The sequence below is a fragment of the Salvia miltiorrhiza genome, chromosome 1 (assembly GCF_028751815.1).
Source record: "Salvia miltiorrhiza cultivar Shanhuang (shh) chromosome 1, IMPLAD_Smil_shh, whole genome shotgun sequence".
Lineage (NCBI taxonomy): Eukaryota > Viridiplantae > Streptophyta > Magnoliopsida > Lamiales > Lamiaceae > Salvia > Salvia miltiorrhiza.
The window spans coordinates 68182055-68201347 of NC_080387.1; the positions used below are offsets into that span (position 1 = coordinate 68182055).

The 19293-nt window shown below is 36.9% G+C and overlaps 4 protein-coding genes across 7 annotated transcripts; all 4 read right to left on the reverse strand.

Annotated features, from left to right (window-relative positions):
* Positions 1 to 433: 433 nt before the first annotated feature.
* LOC131005419 (uncharacterized) lies at positions 434 to 3241 on the reverse strand. 3 transcript variants are annotated; one of them, XR_009095254.1, is made up of 8 exons: positions 3051 to 3241; positions 2865 to 2961; positions 2560 to 2698; positions 1677 to 1759; positions 1281 to 1415; positions 1089 to 1193; positions 779 to 977; positions 434 to 682 (listed from the first exon to the last, which is right to left on the reverse strand). XR_009095254.1 is itself a non-coding variant. In XM_057932408.1 (8 exons), exons 1-7 carry the CDS (start codon positions 3122 to 3124, stop codon positions 855 to 857), a joined length of 756 nt encoding a protein of 251 aa, XP_057788391.1. In that variant the 5' UTR covers positions 3125 to 3223; the 3' UTR covers positions 434 to 682; positions 815 to 854. The 3 variants fall into 3 exon arrangements, 2 of the variants coding, with proteins under 2 accessions (XP_057788391.1, XP_057788392.1); XM_057932408.1 differs by having other exon boundaries at positions 815 to 977; positions 3051 to 3223; XM_057932409.1 differs by having other exon boundaries at positions 854 to 977; positions 3051 to 3209.
* A 315-nt stretch (positions 3242 to 3556) lies between these two features.
* LOC131005362 (protein TIC 62, chloroplastic) lies at positions 3557 to 8157 on the reverse strand. The gene is made up of 14 exons (XM_057932293.1): positions 7761 to 8157; positions 7130 to 7247; positions 6965 to 7037; positions 6831 to 6876; positions 6502 to 6678; positions 6029 to 6110; positions 5838 to 5910; positions 5635 to 5745; positions 5219 to 5371; positions 4975 to 5129; positions 4692 to 4898; positions 4345 to 4527; positions 4075 to 4215; positions 3557 to 3944 (listed from the first exon to the last, which is right to left on the reverse strand). The coding sequence occupies exons 1-14, from the start codon at positions 7927 to 7929 to the stop codon at positions 3896 to 3898; spliced, it is 1737 nt and encodes a 578-aa protein (XP_057788276.1). The 5' UTR covers positions 7930 to 8157; the 3' UTR covers positions 3557 to 3895.
* Positions 8158 to 8740: 583 nt separating this feature from the next.
* Positions 8741 to 12148, reverse strand: LOC131005379 (4-hydroxy-3-methylbut-2-enyl diphosphate reductase, chloroplastic-like). 2 transcript variants are annotated; one of them, XM_057932326.1, is made up of 10 exons: positions 11649 to 12148; positions 11143 to 11339; positions 10645 to 10824; positions 10435 to 10566; positions 10275 to 10349; positions 10049 to 10154; positions 9878 to 9972; positions 9357 to 9542; positions 9187 to 9273; positions 8741 to 8976 (listed from the first exon to the last, which is right to left on the reverse strand). In XM_057932326.1, exons 1-10 carry the CDS (start codon positions 11914 to 11916, stop codon positions 8911 to 8913), a joined length of 1392 nt encoding a protein of 463 aa, XP_057788309.1. In that variant the 5' UTR covers positions 11917 to 12148; the 3' UTR covers positions 8741 to 8910. The 2 variants fall into 2 exon arrangements, with proteins under 2 accessions (XP_057788309.1, XP_057788308.1); XM_057932325.1 differs by having other exon boundaries at positions 8741 to 9273; positions 11649 to 12079.
* Positions 12149 to 15149: 3001 nt separating this feature from the next.
* LOC131005386 (4-hydroxy-3-methylbut-2-enyl diphosphate reductase, chloroplastic-like) lies at positions 15150 to 18905 on the reverse strand. Its single transcript, XM_057932342.1, has 10 exons — positions 17798 to 18905; positions 17327 to 17523; positions 16884 to 17063; positions 16673 to 16804; positions 16517 to 16591; positions 16336 to 16441; positions 16159 to 16253; positions 15752 to 15937; positions 15582 to 15668; positions 15150 to 15465 (listed from the first exon to the last, which is right to left on the reverse strand). The coding sequence occupies exons 1-10, from the start codon at positions 18060 to 18062 to the stop codon at positions 15400 to 15402; spliced, it is 1389 nt and encodes a 462-aa protein (XP_057788325.1). The 5' UTR covers positions 18063 to 18905; the 3' UTR covers positions 15150 to 15399.
* Between the last annotated feature and the right edge of the window lie 388 nt (positions 18906 to 19293).

Here is a 19293-nt window from a genome sequence, read left to right on the forward strand (position 1 = left end):
TTATTTTATTTTTACGCCTTTAAGCCGATTAGCCCGATGGGCTAACCCGAAACCCGAACGTTTAGGGTTAGGATTGGAGATTTATAACCCGAAAAAATCCCTAACTCGATTAACCCGCACCCGATAGGGCTGGCCCGAAACCCAGTGGGTTGACCCGATTGACATCCCTAGCCATGCATGGCTATTTTCTGACCAAGGATGCATGGAGACAACATTTTATTATCCTTACGGTACTCTATATTGATGAAATCAAAGTATGAGATCGATAAAACTGGGAGTCACTTCATGTTGTAAGGGCAAAATAGGATATCTAAGTAAACACTTTGATCGACGATGTTACTGGTGCCACGGTGATGATCAAAGGATCCATGCGGGGAAAGTGGAGAACGGTACGAGGTATTAAACAACAACAACAACAACAACAACAACGGTGTTAGGGGCTAGGTAAAAAATAAAAACAGCGGTACTGCAATATAATTACCATTCAGTACTATATGGTACGATTATTCGGACACAGCCGAATGAAATCTAATATGTTCTTCACACTCACAATCCCAAATATGCTTCGGACCCTATTTCTATGTTGTGGACAGTTTGATACTTATCCGGAAATGAAGTGAAATACAACAACGAAGTGCAGCTCAGTTGGTAAGACGCTTTTCCTCCAACCAATACGTTTCCCCTGCAAGATTGGAAGTATCGTTTGAGACATGAGCTATAGAAGTAGATGAAGCAAATAGGGAAATGAAAATTTCAGGATGCAAAACAATGATAATACCAATCTCTAATATTCTTTGTAACAAGGAACACTAACACTGTGAGGACAAAGTTACTAGGAGTCGAGAAATCAGACTTCACATCTCATCCAGATTCGTACGAAACAGATAGTCTTCACCCTCCAATTCCTCATGGTAGAGAGAGAGGGACGGCAAGTCAGGCTTTTCAATATACTCAACGTCATCTGATGATCTCTCGCCCTGCAAAGTGCTAGCTGTTAGTATCCACGACCTCATGTGGCATGCATGAAGAAGTACAAGATCAACTATTTTGTATCTAGCTATCTAATGATCTGTCTTAATAGTGCGAACCTTCTTCAAGATATAGAAGAAATAATGAAACCCATCGCCAAACGTTTTCCATTCAATTGACCATGTAAATGTGGGAGCATTGAACAAAGGTCGTCTGAAGTGCGGCTGAAGAATAAACAGTAAGTATTGAAGCATCATGTAATCACCTCCAGATTTTAGAGAGAAAATGCCATTACTTAGTTTTCCTTGTACCTGGCCAAAGGTGATGGAGATGAAGATACCATTGGGTTTCAAAACTCTATGAACACCTTCAAGCATTGCCATCACTTTACTCACTGTCACAGGTTCCGGATTCCAGGGATCTCCAGAGTCCACGAACAATACATCCTTCATATTCCAAATAACTATCGTATAAAAGTCTACCAAAAAAATAAAAAGGCACTTGAAAACTCAAACATCGCTGGTTACTGAAAACAGGTATAATTCATTCCATTTACAGTTCTAATTGCACACGAAATTGAGGTTAATTTACTAATTTTAGCATTCAACCCCTCCAGCATATGTGAAAAGTACACCAGCCCACTATGGGATCTAACCCGAAATTCCAAATATGTCTGGGTATCATAAGTTTATGCATCACAACTTTACCATGGTTCCTTTCTCTACAACCACATCAAAACATGCATCTTCAAAAGGCATCTGTAACATATCAGCTTCCAGCACTTTTATTTCTGATAGCAACAGAAACAGAAAAAGGAAAAAAATGAGAATAGTCGCACCTCAAGTGTTGCATTGCAGGCATAAGAAAGTTCTAAGGTATTGCAATAAATAAACTTGAAACTTAGGCTTTCTTTTCCCACAATAACACTTTCTGGCTAGTGATTTCTATCATAATAGAATTGCCTTTTTTAAATTGTGAGTCTCCAATTTGATTATTTAGTGGTGATAAGCATGCAGAGACCTGATTAACCAACCAGTCATGAATCATGATTACTGAGATACATGAGATCAGATCATATTCTGTGATTCATCCCAAGGACATACACATAATCTCATTAATCTTTATCTAAAACTAGGGGACAATTTGAGGGATAACAATGGCTTGAACGTCACAATGTCTCTGGCACAAAGGGTCATTCTAGTTTTAAATGATTGTGTGTGAACATCATCAGAATGTTATGGAGCGGAGGAAGACCTTGTTTAAATCCCATATTGGTGAGCTTGCTTAACAATGTTCGCACATGAAATTCCAACCATGAACTCCCAACAGCAAGTGCTCCATGAAACAAGTAAAAGTGTTCAACACAAACGTACAATTCTATATTGTCTTCAACAGTATAAGTGATCCACAAACGTCAAATGTTAAACATAGCATCAACAGAAGGTTGAGAAACTGCAACTTAGTTATGAGTTTCAAAACCATTTAAAAGCTCAACAGTTCACCAAATGGCATACTTAGTCAGACACACTGCAGAAATATGAGCTGCATTAACACCTGACAAAATTCAACATTAATTAAGAAGTTACAAACCTCTATAGCCCTTGGTTAATAATCGCTGCTTCATCTTCTCAACAGCAACTGATGACAAGTCAATGCAGGTAAGATCAGTAATTCCATCTTTATACAGCTCTTCACACAGCTGAGAATTTCCACATCCAACCTCTAATACCTGTTTTGACACAAAGCCACATTGTAACTTGTAAGAGTCTGTGTGTGTGCTATCCAGTTTCCCCCTGATAGCCAACGCTAATATACATATAATATCCTGGAGATAATCCAATACAAAACCAAGAAAAAACTAAGAAAAGTCGTTAACAAAATAAGCAGGGAGTTACAGCAGACTTGGATTTAACGTATTCAAGAATGAGGTGACGAAAGTGAGAATAGTCTTTGAACCACTCGTAATGCTCTTCTTGATGAAACCTCTGATCCCTGAATCAAGAAAGTTTATTTAAACAAAACGAACATACATTTCAAGATATATACACACACACGGCGAAAATTAGGCTTTTGAGGCTGACCAATAGTTTGGGTCGAGATATGCGGTAGCAGTGGCCGGAGCGACGTCGCATTTCGGCGCCTCTGATGGGTCCATGATTCGCAGAATTAGGCCCAAATTTGAGGGGTGGGTTTGGGACTAAAACCCTAGATTAAACCCGTCGACAGTTGGTAGTTATTTTGGCATCGCAGTATTTTTTTTTTTTTTGACATTTTCTTATGTGAATTTTTTTAAATATTGTTATACTTGTCGACGTTATCGTAACACAATTGTAAATATCTTAATTAATTGAAAATAAATCCTTTAGATTTGGTAAATTTTTGTACACAGTATTTATAATTATTAGAATTGAATATAAAATTATACTATGAAGAAAAATATTAATAACTCTTTTTGTACTTTCTTTTTTCCTTTCCATAAGATTGTTTGATTGGTTTTCGGTTTAATACCTTTCACGAACTTTGACCCAAATATAATTTTCACCATATTTTAAAATTATTGCAATAACAATCCTTTTAAGTTTGTAGCATAATAAGCAAATCCAACAGAAATTTTATGAGAAATAAAAAAATGACATGGCGTGATTTTTTTTTTTTTTTTTCCACAGCGGCAGAAAATCAGGCGTGTACATTAGTCATGGAATGAGGTCGACATAAACGACAATGTGAGAATTACAGACAAAATGGCATGAAATCATATTCATGAACAAAATGAGAATTACAGACCCCAAAAAACTAAGCCGATGCATCATCAACTTGCTCAGTTGGAATCACACAAAAAACCAATTCAGACGAAGAATGATCTCTCTGATTCAGACAGTCACTGAGAGAGAGTGCTGAAGAAAGAAGAACCATTCACATTCAGAGCTTATTTTGGAGAAGGTGTAGGCGTGCTCGGTGGTTTCATCTCCTCGTACCTGCTCATCGAGATGAACGCAAACTATTACGCTGCATTCCTCTATATTATCAGATTGTTCCTCAACATTTTTCTTTTTTTCTGAGGAAATATTTAGTGAACATGATTGCAAATAGGAGGAATGTGCTTACATAGTGTAGGGTGAAAGGGGCTTGGCCTTTGGTTCAGTATGGCTTTCTGGGTTCTCTTCAACTGGCTTTTCGGGTTCGCTGTTTGAGGGCTGTGTTGGTGCAATAGGAGATGGTGAAGTCGGGGGCTTGAGCTCTTCGTATCTGTTCAAGAGAATCGGATTCAAATCAAATATTTCAACCTTGCAACATAAATGGAATTCACACACTATGATCCCACAATGTAAGAATGGGAAATAGATATGTACTTATCATCAAACTTCATCAACTTACGCAATGTACGGAGAAGCTGAAGTTGTTGGAACTGCCGTTGCTTCAATACTGCCACCCGTGGGAACATCATTCCCCCCACCGAGCTGTGGTGCCACTTCTGTAGGAGTTGGGGCTATAGAAGGCTCCTTTTTCGAGCCACTAGGGGTTGGAGTTGGCGAGCTGGGTGGTTTTAAGTCTTCGTAACTGCCAAACAAATCAAGTGGTTCAAGTTCCCAAAACTTTAAGGTAATTAAGATAAGAATGGTGCATTATATCAGGAAAATGCTAATCTTGCTGTAACAAAAAGCTAATGTAATATTTACGATAGATGAAAAACCATCCTACACACTACGGCCAAATGAACTTACTTTATGTAGGGCGAGTAGGCATGTGTTTTCTTCGGTGCAGTCTGAGGAATTACATTGTCTATTGATGTCTCCAAAGAACTGGCTGCAACAGGTGAGGACGTGGAACTTGTTGCAGCTGTCACGATCTCTGTCTTGCTAGCTTTGGTGGCACCAGCACCAGTGCTCGCGGTGGGAGTGGGAGAAGTTGGTGGCTTTAGATCTTCATAGCTATAAGAAGAGAAACATGTGAGAAATATCTCACGAAGAGCGAAACGAAAATGAATGAACATTAGTGCAAACTCACGCAGCATATGGAGACAGAGGTGTTGCTCTAGTTGCCTTAATTTGCTCGGGTTCTTCCTCAGCAGGCTTAGGTTCTTCCTCAGCGGGCTTAGGTTCTTCCTCAACGGGAGAGCTGTCTGAAACCACAGGCTGGGATCGATCTGCTTCATCTTGTTCCTACCAGCAGATATAATTTCTAACCATTAATCATTTTAAACAATTTTTTTGAATTTGCTGAGTCCATTAATAGTTACCAGAGAAACTACCTTGACACTGTAAATATCTGGTCTCTGAGATGGTATCTTTTTCAGGAGATCTCCGAAAGGAGTCAAAGGAGCCGTAGTTTCTGCAATTACTTCGACAACTTTACAGTAAGAAACGCTGCGGTTCTTTGCCATAAATGCCAGCAGTTCTGCTACCTGTTATTTATCAGGAGTTGAAAATTTCCAGTTTGAGTACTTGTAGCCCCTTATAAGCATCTGGAACTAATACTCTTATCAACATGTATGCAGTTTGTAATCAACTGAGGGTATATAAATTTATTGCTGACTATAACACGAGAAGACCACCCATCAAGACAAAGCATGAAAGCATTTAACTGTAGGTTCATTCTACTTGATTACCCACTAGATAAAGTTTGTAAGTAATATCATGAACTGAGAAAGTGTCGTAAGAAAAGAACCTGCAGGTTTGACACTTGGCCGCCAAATAAAGTATCCTCCTCTGATAAGGTAACATTATGAGTTTCCTTGTAAGAATCAGTAGGCCGCTCCATCCCTCCGGGCCTTACTATCTGCAACAATTTTGTGCAAGGAGAAAGTCATATGAAAAGAAACTATCCATCATTATATCTTGCTGTGCTAAAGGTGAACTCCAGAAACTCACTGTATAAGGAAGACCACTGGCAATTAGTGCTTCTTCTGCTTTTCTTTTCCATATAAGGACTCCCCAGAACAGACTTTGCCATGCAAGGAAAGGTGAGATCAATTAATGATGGAAGAGTTAGTCGCTAGACAGCCTATATAAGTGTGTCTGCACTAAGAACTTGATGATGTTGGAATGTCAAAAAGCCTTACTTCAAGATAGCAGCAGGAAATCCAACTTTGTTTGTTCCCAGAGATGTGACCAAAATGAAATGTTCAACTTTTGCAGAGGTTGCTGCATGGTAAACAGGCTTCATTATAGCATCTTTTTATATGAAATCACAAATTTCCATCACCAAGAGGTAAAGATGTTAACACTGATCAAGTCTTTGGTTTCCCTCAGGTCAGATGCCACGACTTAGACTGCTACTACATAAGCATACATCATTAACAAATCAAGAAATCATTGTCCCTAATGTGTACATGGGCAAGAACGAAAGGAAAATGTGTTTTGTTTTGGCCCGTCATTTTCATATTAATAATGCGTGCTTAGACAAGTGGATTCACAATTTGGAAATAAGTAGACTATAACAATAGCTTGCTTAACTCTAGCATTGAGTTTTCCTGCACATCAATTATTTAGCCAATTATATTAAAAAGCAAACCACCATCAGAACTTATTTTACCTGCATCAATCAAGTTTTTGGTAGCCTGGTAGTCAATTCGGTAAGGTCCAGTAATATCAAAAACCTCCTTCTCACTAGCACCGATACAGCATATAACAATTGAAGAATTGCCTAGAGCTGGCCTTATCCGGTCCAGGTTCTCCAAGTCACACTCCACGAGTTCAAGCTTATCTGTAGCTGGGCTAAAGACCAAAGTACCATAAATGATTTCACTACTTGTATATAGCCATGTATAACATATAAATCATTAAATAAATTCTAGGGGAGTGGGGGATCATAAACATGACGATCAGCAAAATAACTATCTCCTGAGCCATCGACAAGCTTACGTTGAGTGCCTCCTGCAACATCCTCAAGCTTCAAGTTCCGAACACTCTGTGTAGAGATGAGAAATATCTTCATGAATCACAGATCCGCGAAGAATATTGTGGTGTTAGTTAGACCTAATGATTAGAACTCATACTTGCACAAGGGGTTCAGCTCTCTGAGTACTCCTAACACCAGCTCGAACGTTTAATCCTAATTTTAAGAGCTCCCTGCAGGAAAACGAAATATTTCAGCAACGTGGATCTTTAATAGGTCCAGATTGCTGAGGCTTCACATTGAGTAAGCAAAGCCGAAAGCACACCTCACAGTTCGTGATCCAACTTTGCCAGTAGCCCCAGCTACAAATACAAGATTCGCATCCTTTTGGCCACCATTACTTGGAGTGGCAGATTGTGCCTGCGATCTGATTGTTGTGATTCCTTACAGAAGAGAACAAAAAAAGAGGTGCATTAATTGTCAAGTGCACCATTAAGCAACTAACACCTTTCACTTCTACGTTTGGCATTGGGATATAACTTATAAAGAATGACCATAAACAAAGAGCATAGAAATTCCACAATATGTTGCTGCCATTGCAAAGACCAGCACATAGATTTTGTTACCAGAATGAATATGAAGTCACCACCACCAAAAAACCACTTTGTCCTGTCATAAAAGATGGCAATATTTTCGGAATCACAGGTCACAAACCGGATAGCAAAATAAAGAAAGACCACAAATTCCTCTGATAAAGATAAGGTATGGCAATAATTACATTTCAACAACAAATAGTTTGTAGGAAACTTAAAATAGGCTTTCCTCACACCCAACAAACAATACACAAACTCTAATTTCACTACAATCAAAAAACACTAATCAAGCAAAAAGGGGTTTCCCCACAACTCGTCAGAAAATCACTCAAACACACACACACACACACACACAGTAACTACCTGATGATCGAGCTCCGAAATCAAGGAATCTAAGCCTCCTGGCATCGAGACAGGCCTTCTTACTAGCGGGCAACTTGAAAACAGCTTTGCCACATGAAAAGGGTTTGGGAAACGGCACGCTCTGAGGAATGCTGCTCACTGCCGGTGACTGCATGCAGCGGAGCTTCATTGCTGCCAACAAACAATTATCTGAGATAATTTAATTAAAATTGAGCTTTGGTTTTTTGTTATGGAGTAGGATATAGGAATGTCATCTCGATACGATCACGTTTTTGCATGTTTTATTGGTCCCAGCTGAAGCGCTAACTTTGAAACTGAATTGCAGGCCACATATTTTTATTTTTTTAGGATCACGAAATTACCAAATTTTGTTCAAGAATTGGATTGGGCCGTTTTTCTCCCAAACTACTAACTTTTCCTTTTTAAAGCTTTATTCTTTAGAATTTTTCTTTCTTTTTATTACTGTATTTGTATGTGCGAAATTAAACTAGGATGAAAAACATATAATTCACGTTGGTCCAATATAGTTTGGTAGGAGTCAGTTGAAAATATTCAAGCCCGAGTGTAAGTTTGGTGTATGAATTGCCGGGGGGAAAAAAATATAAAGATTACTCGAATATGCTTTTTCACATAAATTTTTAAAAATTATAATCAGAAAATCACTTTTTGAATTTTTTAACTAAAATATCTGTATTTTTTTCATTTTTTTAAAAAATTTATTTTCAGCGTCGCTGTAATTATTAATATTGAATTGCAGAAGAATTTTAGGTGCATGCAATTTTTTTGGAGAATTCTTTCATCTAAAAGTTATGTACTACCAGAGACAGAAATCCAGAGCAGTATAATTTCATTTGTAAGGTAAATAACTTTGAAAATATACAAATTGGTTTTAAGAATTGGTACAACTGAGTGAGAGAGTGGGGAATACCTAACAAATCATGTTATTATTCAAGCACAGAATCCTGTTGTAACTGCGAACAGAACTCCAAAACTAAATTTTCCTTATTATCAAAGAGTAATAGGTTGTATTAGTTTACGCGATACTCATACATACAGCTACATATAGTTTACACAGAGCAAGGAAACAAGATGGCTTAATCAACGGATGGATTTGAACTAATCAATGCAATGTTGAACCATGTAGCAGAGTTTAAGCCGATTGCAATACTTCTGCTTGCTTCATCTCGAAAACCTTTTCAAGAACATCTTGGACAACCTGGAAAAGATAATCCAGAGAAAAGAAAAGAAGGCATATTTAGCAGCAAGATAGCATCCTTGAAGTGGCATTGTCATAACGTTTGAAAATCATAGGCGATGCAGATGCTCGGGAATTCCATATCCAGATGGTTATCCCCGAGTTGCAAACGAGTAAGTGGCTTGACAAAGCTGGGAAATGATATGGGAAACAAGAACCAAGCAAACTCACCTTGTCAGGAGTGGATGCACCGGATGTAACGCCAATTGTGACAGGCCCCTCTGGCATCCAGTTCTCTTTCTCCACCAACTCGCCATGCTATATGGAGAATCGTTAAGATTGTTAAAGATGGATCATGCAGCTCAGAGTCAATCATGAGATAGAAAGATTAGAAGACATACCATCAACTTGTGACTAATTTTGTTTCCAGGACCTATCCTCTTCTCATTGTCAACCCAATATGATGGAATTCCACGCAATTCTGAGATTTCTTGTAGGTGAGAAGTGTTGCTTGAGTTCCATCCGCCAATGACTAGGATGAGATCCACTGGATCGTCGACCAATTTATACATTGCATCTTGTCGTTCCTAAATATAGTAAGGTATGGTCAAATATGAAGCAAAATGTATTGAGCTGAATGATTACTAAATAACGGCTCGGTCTTTGTCATGTGTTGTGAAAATAAACATTTGAGATGTATACACCACAATAAAATCACTTCCAGAAACTTCTCTACCAGGACAAAACGTGTGCATGCACACACACAGGCAAAAGCAGTCCTTTCAGTCCATAAACAAGTGAAAGAGTTGCACTGCCATTGCGTCCATAAAAACCAATAATGCACAAGAGGGAACACTTGGACTCATACAAGATTAGCAAATAACAAAAACTTTGAGAAATAGAATTAGGAGAAAGATTTTACTTGAGTTGCATCACAAATAGTGTTGAAGCTTATGAAGTGGTCAGTAGCATTTTCAACCCCATACTTGCGCATCATGGTCCTCTCGACTAATTTTCCTGCAGAATAAAGTATTAGCAATGCAAGTCACATAGTGCAAACATTTAAGCACCATACTGCGGAGTGGTCACTTACCAATATCCTCTGTTTCTCCTTTTAACATAGTAGTTTGATTCGCAATACCAACTTTCTCAAAATCCTTGTCCGGGTCAAATCCCTTGGATATAGCAAATTTAAATTTCTGCAGAAGAAACACGTCAGATGAAATCCCAGCACAAGGAAATACTAAAATTGGTATGTGATAATAAGCCTAATCCCAGCACAAGGAAATACTAAAATTGGTATGTGATAATAAGCCTACCTCGAGAAATGCTTCTTTAGTAGAGCTGGATCCATCAAGTCCACCACCCAAGATGTAATCACATACATATGTTGCCTGCAGCAAGTCATCATGTCTATTATTAATATGCTGGTGCTCTATTGCATATAGAACTTAAAATGAAACAGAAATTTCAAATTACCTCTGTCATGTTCTTTACAATGACAAATTTCCCCGCAAAAGAAGCAGTGGCCACAGTCTCTTCATGGGAATATTTACCATGGATAATAGAAGTATACTCTCCTTTCTTGTGCTTCTCAACAGTATTCCAAACCTTATAACAGAAACATGCATAAATTAAAATGCAAATAGAAACTTCAAAAAGCTATTGGGGAAGGACAGGGGGAAATACCTTAGACACCCATGGGCAAGTTGTATCAACTATTTGAACATTCTTGTCGCTCAAAATCCTCATCTCATCAACAGCAGCTCCAAAAGCAGGCAATACCACCACATCACCCTTGTCAACAACATCAAATTCTTTCTTCCCATTGTTAAGAGGAATAATCTTCACATTCATCTCTTCAAGCCTCTGGGGATGGAAAATTTAATATTTCAAAATTAGAAGATGCATTAGAAGTGCTTATAACTGATAAGATTGCAAGAGATTGCAGCTCATAGATCCTTGAATACCAATGCAGAGAGCCATGAAAAGCACAAGGATTGCTACAAGTCAATCAACATCCCCACAGAAAAAAAAAAAGAAAAAAAAAAGTATGCATAGAAGTAGGTCTACCACAACATAAACAAGTTCAAAGAGAATATGATGCTTCCCTCCAAAATCATTATTAAGTATTCCAGCAACTTTGAACCCAATATATTGAAAAGAAGATTGACATAAACAACAAACCTCATTAACCGTGGGGTTATGGATAACTTCATTAGTCAGCCAGATATTCTCAGTCGGAAACTGTTTTCTAGCTTCATAAGCGATCTGAACCGCACGCTCGACCCCCCAGCAAAATCCATAAGATTCAGCAAGCTTCACCGTAACATTCCCCCATGTGTATTGATAACCGTTCTCCTTCAATTTCTTTATAATATCACCTGAAATGATCCAGAAAATGATCGATCACATACAAAAAACATCACGAATCATAATCACAATCAACAAAAATAACTAATATTACACACACAAAACGTAAATTTATACCGAGATACTTAAACAAAACAGGTCGCGTTATTCCATAAAATTACTAAAAGTAGTAGGCATCAAAAGTAAACGCAGCAGGATCACCAGCGCTAATTAACAGACTAAAATTAAATTTCTGAACGGGAAAAGAAAAAATAAAAATCACGTTTATGTCCATCAAACCAATAACAAACGCAAAATTGGAGAAATCTCGGAAATCATACTCGTAAACTCTTGACTCATTTGCTCGAGAGTCTCCTCTTTATGCCCAAACCCCTTCCGATTGTAATTCTTACTCCTCGTCAGGTTGTGACGGAAAACCTTTGAGTCAAAATCGGCGGATTCAGTGGCAACGGCGGAGGAGGAGGCGCCGCCATCTCCGGCGGCGGAGCACCGGAGGGAGGAAGGCCTCCGCGGCCGGGACAACCTGGCCTCCGGCAACAGGATTTCAGTGCGCGTCGAGATGCGACAGAACTGCAGAGAAATCGCCATGTGAAATGAATTGCGAGTGTGGATTGTTACAGAGCTGGAGTGGATTTCGGCAATTTATCTCTTGCCAGAGTCGTCTTCGTCGAATTGCATTTATTTAATTTTAATGTGATAAATAATGCTGATGCATTCTTCACCAAATCAAGTTAATTAAATTATTAATTTTTAATTGGATTTTCCTTGTATTTGTCGCTCTCCTAAATTGATTCCAAACCACGATGCAGGTTGACGTTTGATGCCGCTTCTCCAATTTCTTCGGTGAAATTTTAATTTTATTCAATGTTTGACTGCTAGAGCAACAAGCATGGAGTAATAGTCAAAAGAATTGAACGTTTGTATGAATTTTGTAATTTTTATTCGATTAGCTAAAATAGTAGATTTGTGAAACAAATCTAGATTTTGATTGATTTTTATATTAAGTTATTGCAAAAGTAGTTATGAAACTCTGACGTGTTAATATATATAGTACTTTGTAGAAAAATACACTATGTTAATATATGTAAAATTAAAATTATAAATTTATACATATATTATTATTATTATTATTAAAAAATGTTAAATTTCTTGTGACATCAATTCTGAGTAATTCAATTTTCGAGTGTTGAAATTGAGATTGCGATCAAAATCTCTTTTGCCTAATCTACAAAACATCCACGCAAATTTTCTCAATCAAATGTTCGTGAAAAAACACAAAATCCTAATCCAAAAACATCAATTTGACGGACGTCCATCAATAAAATTCAAAATTTTGAACCGATATTTGAGATCATAGACTTTAAATTTCTTAAATCATTATTTCAGTTTTCAATATTATAATCTAAACTTAAAACTTGTGCTAAAAATCTTCTCGTATAGTTTCACGCAATTCAAAGATGCAATGTCAAATTGACAATCTAAAAGTACCGTTAAATAGCTTTCGACGATATTTATGATCCGATTATTAGAAACGACTGGATACGTACATGATAGAGTATAATTGTTAAAATTAATGGAATACGTACATGATAGAGTATAATCGTTTAATACAGCATGTAAAGTCACACCTGCTGGTATTAAATTAATGTGGAAAATTTGCATTAAATATGAATTTCTCGTTTGAAATATTTTAATGGCTAACTAGCCTGACTGTAGGTGTTATATTAATAGATTTTGCTATTATCGGCTGAAATATTTTCATTTGAACATGTTCAGTCAATACACGTAGCCAGGGGCGGAGCCAGACTTTCGTTTCAGGGGGGTCCAATTTTTTTTAAATAAAAATAATAATTAAATTTAAAAAATAATAAATTAATTAAAATAAATTAAAAATAAATAATAATCATTAACACAATTATAAATATCTTTTAAATTACAAAAATGCATTTCGTTCATACAAAACAACTTCAAAAAATCAAGATGGATAAAACTTAGGATTTTGGCAAATAAAATCATGAACTATTTCGAATTAACAATTTTAATGTGACTTTTAAAATGTGACGAATTAAATCATCATCTTTTCAATTTTTGCAATTTCGTCCCTCGCAATTTTTTCTGATTGTCGGATTGTTGACTTGGAATTTTTGTGGATTAATTCTCCACGTAATATTCATGTTACGAAAATAATTTGCAATAAAATTACTGAATATTGAAAATTATGGTGCAAATACAGGATACATCCCTTGCTTATTTAAAGATTTTTTTAATTAAATTGTATGAAACAACGTCGTTTATACCTCACAAAAACTATAAAAAGATAAAATCATATTTTATTTTTTTAATACTAAAATTACGAAAATATACCTATTATTTTTTAAAATTCCAGGGGGGCCCAGTGACCCCCCCCGCCCCACCCCTAGCTCCGCCCCTGCACGTAGCATGTATAGCTGTTTAGGCAAAATAAAATATAATTGAATACTCCTATTGATAAAATATTTGACTTCAAAACACAAAAAAACGTTGGCGATGTCGTTTTCCGAAATTTATATTCAAATGTTGCTAGCGTTGCTACTCCGCCAAACATATTTAAATACATATTTTCAATGTAGCGAATTATTACAGGTCCATTCGACCAAACCTCTAATAAAATAAGGCAGCCAGTTTTGAATTTAATTGATATAGTGACAAATTCGTCAGTCTTAAACCACCTGACTAGCTTCGCAGTCAAAATTAATTTCGATCTTTCTTTGAATTTCCTTTTTTCAAAAATAAATGTTTCTAACCCGATATTTAAGTGAATTCTTGATAATATTTTATCCTTTGAATAATACTAATATGTTGGTATCTAACATTTTGCATACTTTACCACATCTAACTTGACCAGTTTAAGGCACTTAGGCGAATTTTGCAGTCCTAGATAGATCATGCGTATGTATTTTTCAAAAAGTGAATTTTGTGTTCATTATTAAATTTGATGACGTAATTTGGATTTTGAAATATTAACAATTTAAAAATAAATATTGTATAAATACTACAACTCTACAAAATTGAAAGGGACCAGAGCAACCAACCCTTGTTCAAATTAAGTAGCTTGTTGCCTAGGTGCACGCCTAATTAAATTTTAGAAACACTACTTAAGTTTTAAATTTATTTTACGAATAAGGAAAATCTAGTTGGAAGAAAGTCCAACTCGTCTTTAATTTGTGTGTTTCGAGTCATTGACTAATAACTTACCGCCTTTCGCCAATTCCTCCATAACCGAATTAAATAAATAAATAAAACTATATTGATAGTATTTCAAAAAAAAAAAGAATCCCCTGTATGATTGACCGGCTAATGAATTTCCTCGCTATTAAAGAAAATAAAATGCCAATGGAGAAAAAACTATATATCACAGCAGCACACTGTATTATTGAGAAAAAGGAAAAATAATGCAGAACATAGTAGAAAGTTGTTCCAAACAAGCAATAATAAATATATAGATATTTATTAATGACTTAAAGAAACATTTTCTAATGATAAAAAACGTTTAATAATTGTAGACAGTATACTTAGTAAGGACCCAACAATGGTTTTCAAAGCCCATTTAATCTCCATGTTTTATGTGCGAAAACCCAACAAACCTACTTTTTATTGCAGCATCACATATCCATCATCCAATTATAAATCTTTTTTTACAAAGATCCATTTTAACCAGCAAATACCCAGATATTTTTCGTTTTCAGAAAATCAATACATCGTCTCAAACACCACAAATCTTCCAATTTTACCTTATGAATCTATCCATACCATATTTGATGAGAATCCTATTGCTGAGAAAATAAAAATAAAAATTATCTATCACATTCCCTTATTATCAAAGCATGGTAAGGATGCATTCCTACTTCCCATTCAGAGCCACTCGCATACAAAGTTTACAATAAGACTAAACGCCCCCTGTATACAAGAGAAGGCTTTGTATTACTCTGTATACATATATACAACGAGCAAGGGAACACGACGCGCTGCCCTTTCTAAACCCATTCACCGAACTGTTGATCGCTTTGAGCTAACGCGGAACCACAAAGCAGTTTATGCCGTTTGCAATACTTCATCACGCTTCAAGGCGAACACCTTTTTCAGAACATCTTCAACAACCTGGATAGGATAATTCACAAGAAAAGATAATTGACAGCTGCATATGTTGTGAATCGATCTATTTAGCAGCAACCCTATATTACTGTAAGTAGCAAGTGAAAATGCAGCATACTCACATTGTCAGGAGTTGATGCACCAGATGTGACGCCAATTGTGATAGGACCATCTGGTAGAAAGTTCACTTTCTCCACCAACTCGCCATGCTGTATGGAGAATAATTTAGACGATCATGGAAGGCTAGTGTAGCTCAAAGACATTAATAAGAGAGAAAGATTAGAAGGCATACCAACAGCTTGTGGCTAATTTTGTTTCCAGGACCTATCCTTTTCTCGCTGTCAACCCAATACGATGGGATTCCACGAAACTCTGCAATTTCTTGTAGGTGCGAAGTGTTACTTGAGTTAAATCCGCCAACAACAAGGATGAGATCCACCTTATCTTCAACCAATTTGTACATTGCATCTTGCCTTTCCTAAATATAATAAGGTATGGTTAAATGTGATTCTGTGAAGAAAAATGTCTTTAACTGTATGATAAATTGATAATAATTGTTAGGAAAAGAAATACTCCATATGAGATGGATACACCACTATGAAAGCACTTCTAAATATATATCCACATCACTTCTACAAGAAAAGTACACAACAATTTATCAGGAGTAACTTTGAAATAGTATTCAGAGAGAGATTGTACTTGAGTTGCATCGCAAATGGTGTTGAAACTCATGAAGTGGTTGGTAGTATTTTCGACTCCATACTTGCGCATCATGGTCCTCTCGATTAATTGTCCTACACAATGAAAGCATCAGCAATGCAAGTCACTTGGTGAAAATGCTTTAAGCAAGATGCTTTGGGGGTAATAATCACTGACCAATTTCCTCTGTTTCACTTTTCAACATAGTAGTTTGATTTGCAATACCAACTTTCTCAAGATCCTTATCCGGGTCAAATCCCTTGGATACTGCATATTTAAATTTCTGCAGAAGAGAACCATGTCACATGAAATCCCAGCATAAGCAGATACTAAAAGCAGCAGTTGATAATCATCGTACCTTGAGAAATGCCTCTCTAGTAGAGCTAGATCCATCAAGTCCACCACCCAAGATGTAGTCACATACATATGTTGCCTGCAAAATGTCATCATGTCTACTTAAACAACAACGATCTATTCCATATAGACCTTAAATGAGGCAGAAAAGTCAAATTACCTCTTTAATGTTCTTCACAATGATATATTTCCGAGCAAAAGAAGCAGTAGCCACAGTCTCTTCATGGTTATATTTACCATGGATTATTGAAGTATAATCTTTCTTCTTGTGCTTATCAACAGTATTCCAAACCTATCAACGACTTATATACGTTAACATGAAAGAGAATGACTACTTCTGAAAGCTGTTGGGGTGGGGAAGAGGGAAGCACCTTAGACACCCATGGGCAAGTGGTATCAACTATTTGAACATTCTTTTCACTCAAAATCCTCATCTCATCGACGGCAGCCCCAAAAGCAGGCAAAACCACAACATCGCCCTCACTTACAACTTCAAATTCTTTCTTCCCTTCGTTTACTGGAATAGTTTGTACTTCCATATCTTCAAGCATCTGCAGATGGAAAGTTAGATAGCTAACTATATTTATTGCTCGAAGATTGCTTCTTCATAATACAGATTTCTAACCAATCAAAAGTAAGAAATGCATTCTATAAGAGTCGAGTTGAAAACACACATATCAAACAATTAGAAAGAGGCAGTCAACAAAAAGAAGTTTGCACAGAAGCAGATGAACCAAATCGAACGGGATTCTAAACCAATTCTAGTGATTTTGAGCCCTATGTATCTAAAAGAAGGTTGCAGTAAACAACAAACCTTATTAACCGTGGGGTTATGGATCATTTCATTAGTCAGCCACATGTTATCAGAGGGGAACTGTCTTCTAGCTTCAAAAGCAATCTGGATCGCACGCTCCACCCCCCAGCAAAATCCATAAGATTCTGCAAGCTTCACTGTAACATTCCCCCATGTATATTCATTCTCATTCTCCTTCAATTTCTTTATAATGTCACCTGAAACGACACAATCCGGAAATTGGTCACAAACACCCAAAAAAATCAATAAATCATAATCAAAACAACCAATAGCATATACATATAAACACGTGCTTAAAAATACAGAGCAAAATTTCCATAAAGTTCCTAAAATAGCAGGTATAATAAGTCAAAGCAAGTCCATCAGCGCATTAACAAAAAACATAGAGCCATTTCTGATGCTAAAAACTTAAGATTAATCTTAAATTCACGTTTCTCTCCGCATAAATTGGGAGATTTGAGAACATCATACTTGTAAACTCTTCGCTCATTTGCTTGAGCGTCTCCTCTTTAAGCCCAAACCCCTTCCGATTGTAATTCTTACTCCTCGTCAAGTTGCGACGGAAAGCATGCGCATCAAACTCGGCAGGGTCAGTGGCGACGGCCGACGACGAGGCACCATCTCCGTCGGCGGCGCACCGCAGAGAGGAAGGCCTCCGCCGCCGGAAAAGCCTGGTCTCTGGCACCGGGAGCTCGGTTGGCGTTGAGATGCGGCAAAATTGAAGAGAGATCGCCATCTCGATGAAGTTTTTACTCAATTCGAACTTTGGATTTTGTTCGCAGTGATGGAGTCGATTTTGCGCATGATTATGGGAAATTTCAGGCTAGCCGGTGGGCCACTGCAAATCTCACACACACCACAAACGGAGGACACGTGTCCTCGAATTATTCTATTTATTTTTATTTTTGAGTGGTTTAGCAATTAGCAAATAATACGTGTGAAATTCACCGTCACGCATCACTGCGTGATAAAGTAGCACCACATAAATTTTGTTCAAAATTTTTTTTTGAGGCAAATATTAAAATAGCCATTTTACTTATAAAAATAATAATATATTAATTATAAACACTCTTACCAAAATACCCATTACTATTATTTTATTTTAGAATTTATCAATAATTTTAAATTTTAAATTTAAGCTACAAATATAAATAAAAAAAATCACCTCAAACCCCAAAATTTCCAGCCGGCTTCCCACGACCTCCCTCTAAACGGACGCCGTCGCCGTCGATACTAGCCATGTGCATCATTAATTTTCACACTAACACCCAAGATCTTCGCAGAGCCAAAATCGACGAGCTTAAGAGATGGAAGTAATCTTTTTATACTCACAAAGAAAAAGGAAAACGGGTGAAGAGCGGAGGGACGGCGGGCTGAGAAATTAGATGTGGGGGTGGAAATGTGGAGGGGTCGGCAGGCTGGGAAATTGGAGGGCGGGGTGAGATGGGGACGGCGGAGGGGATGGGAAGAGGGAGTCGAAGGAAATTTGTGGGGGTGGAGGGCCCTGGCCTGGGTGGAGGGGGTGGCAGTTGGTTGGTGGGTGGGCGGCGGGATGGTGTGGGGAAGACGAAACGATTCTGTTTTGAGGATGCCATGGTGAGGTAGTTTGAATTAATTTCTATTTTGTTGTTAGGTTTTTTTATTTCAGGTTTTTCAATTTCATTTATTTATTTCATTTTATTTTCATTAAGGGTAAATTAGTATATTTACATAAAAAATGATTAAAATTAATATATTTTTATTTTTGTGGTTCATATTAACCTTTTGTTAAGTAAAATGGTTATTTGGAGATATTAACACTTTTTTTAGGCCAATTTTGTACAAGTTTCTGTATTCGATATTTCTCGGATAAATTAAACCATACAACTCAAAATAAATCAAAAGGAAAGGTGGAAATTAAGTCATTACGAAGTGGGAAACGTCCCCACTCACAAATTTGGAATATATATATATTTCTATAATATATA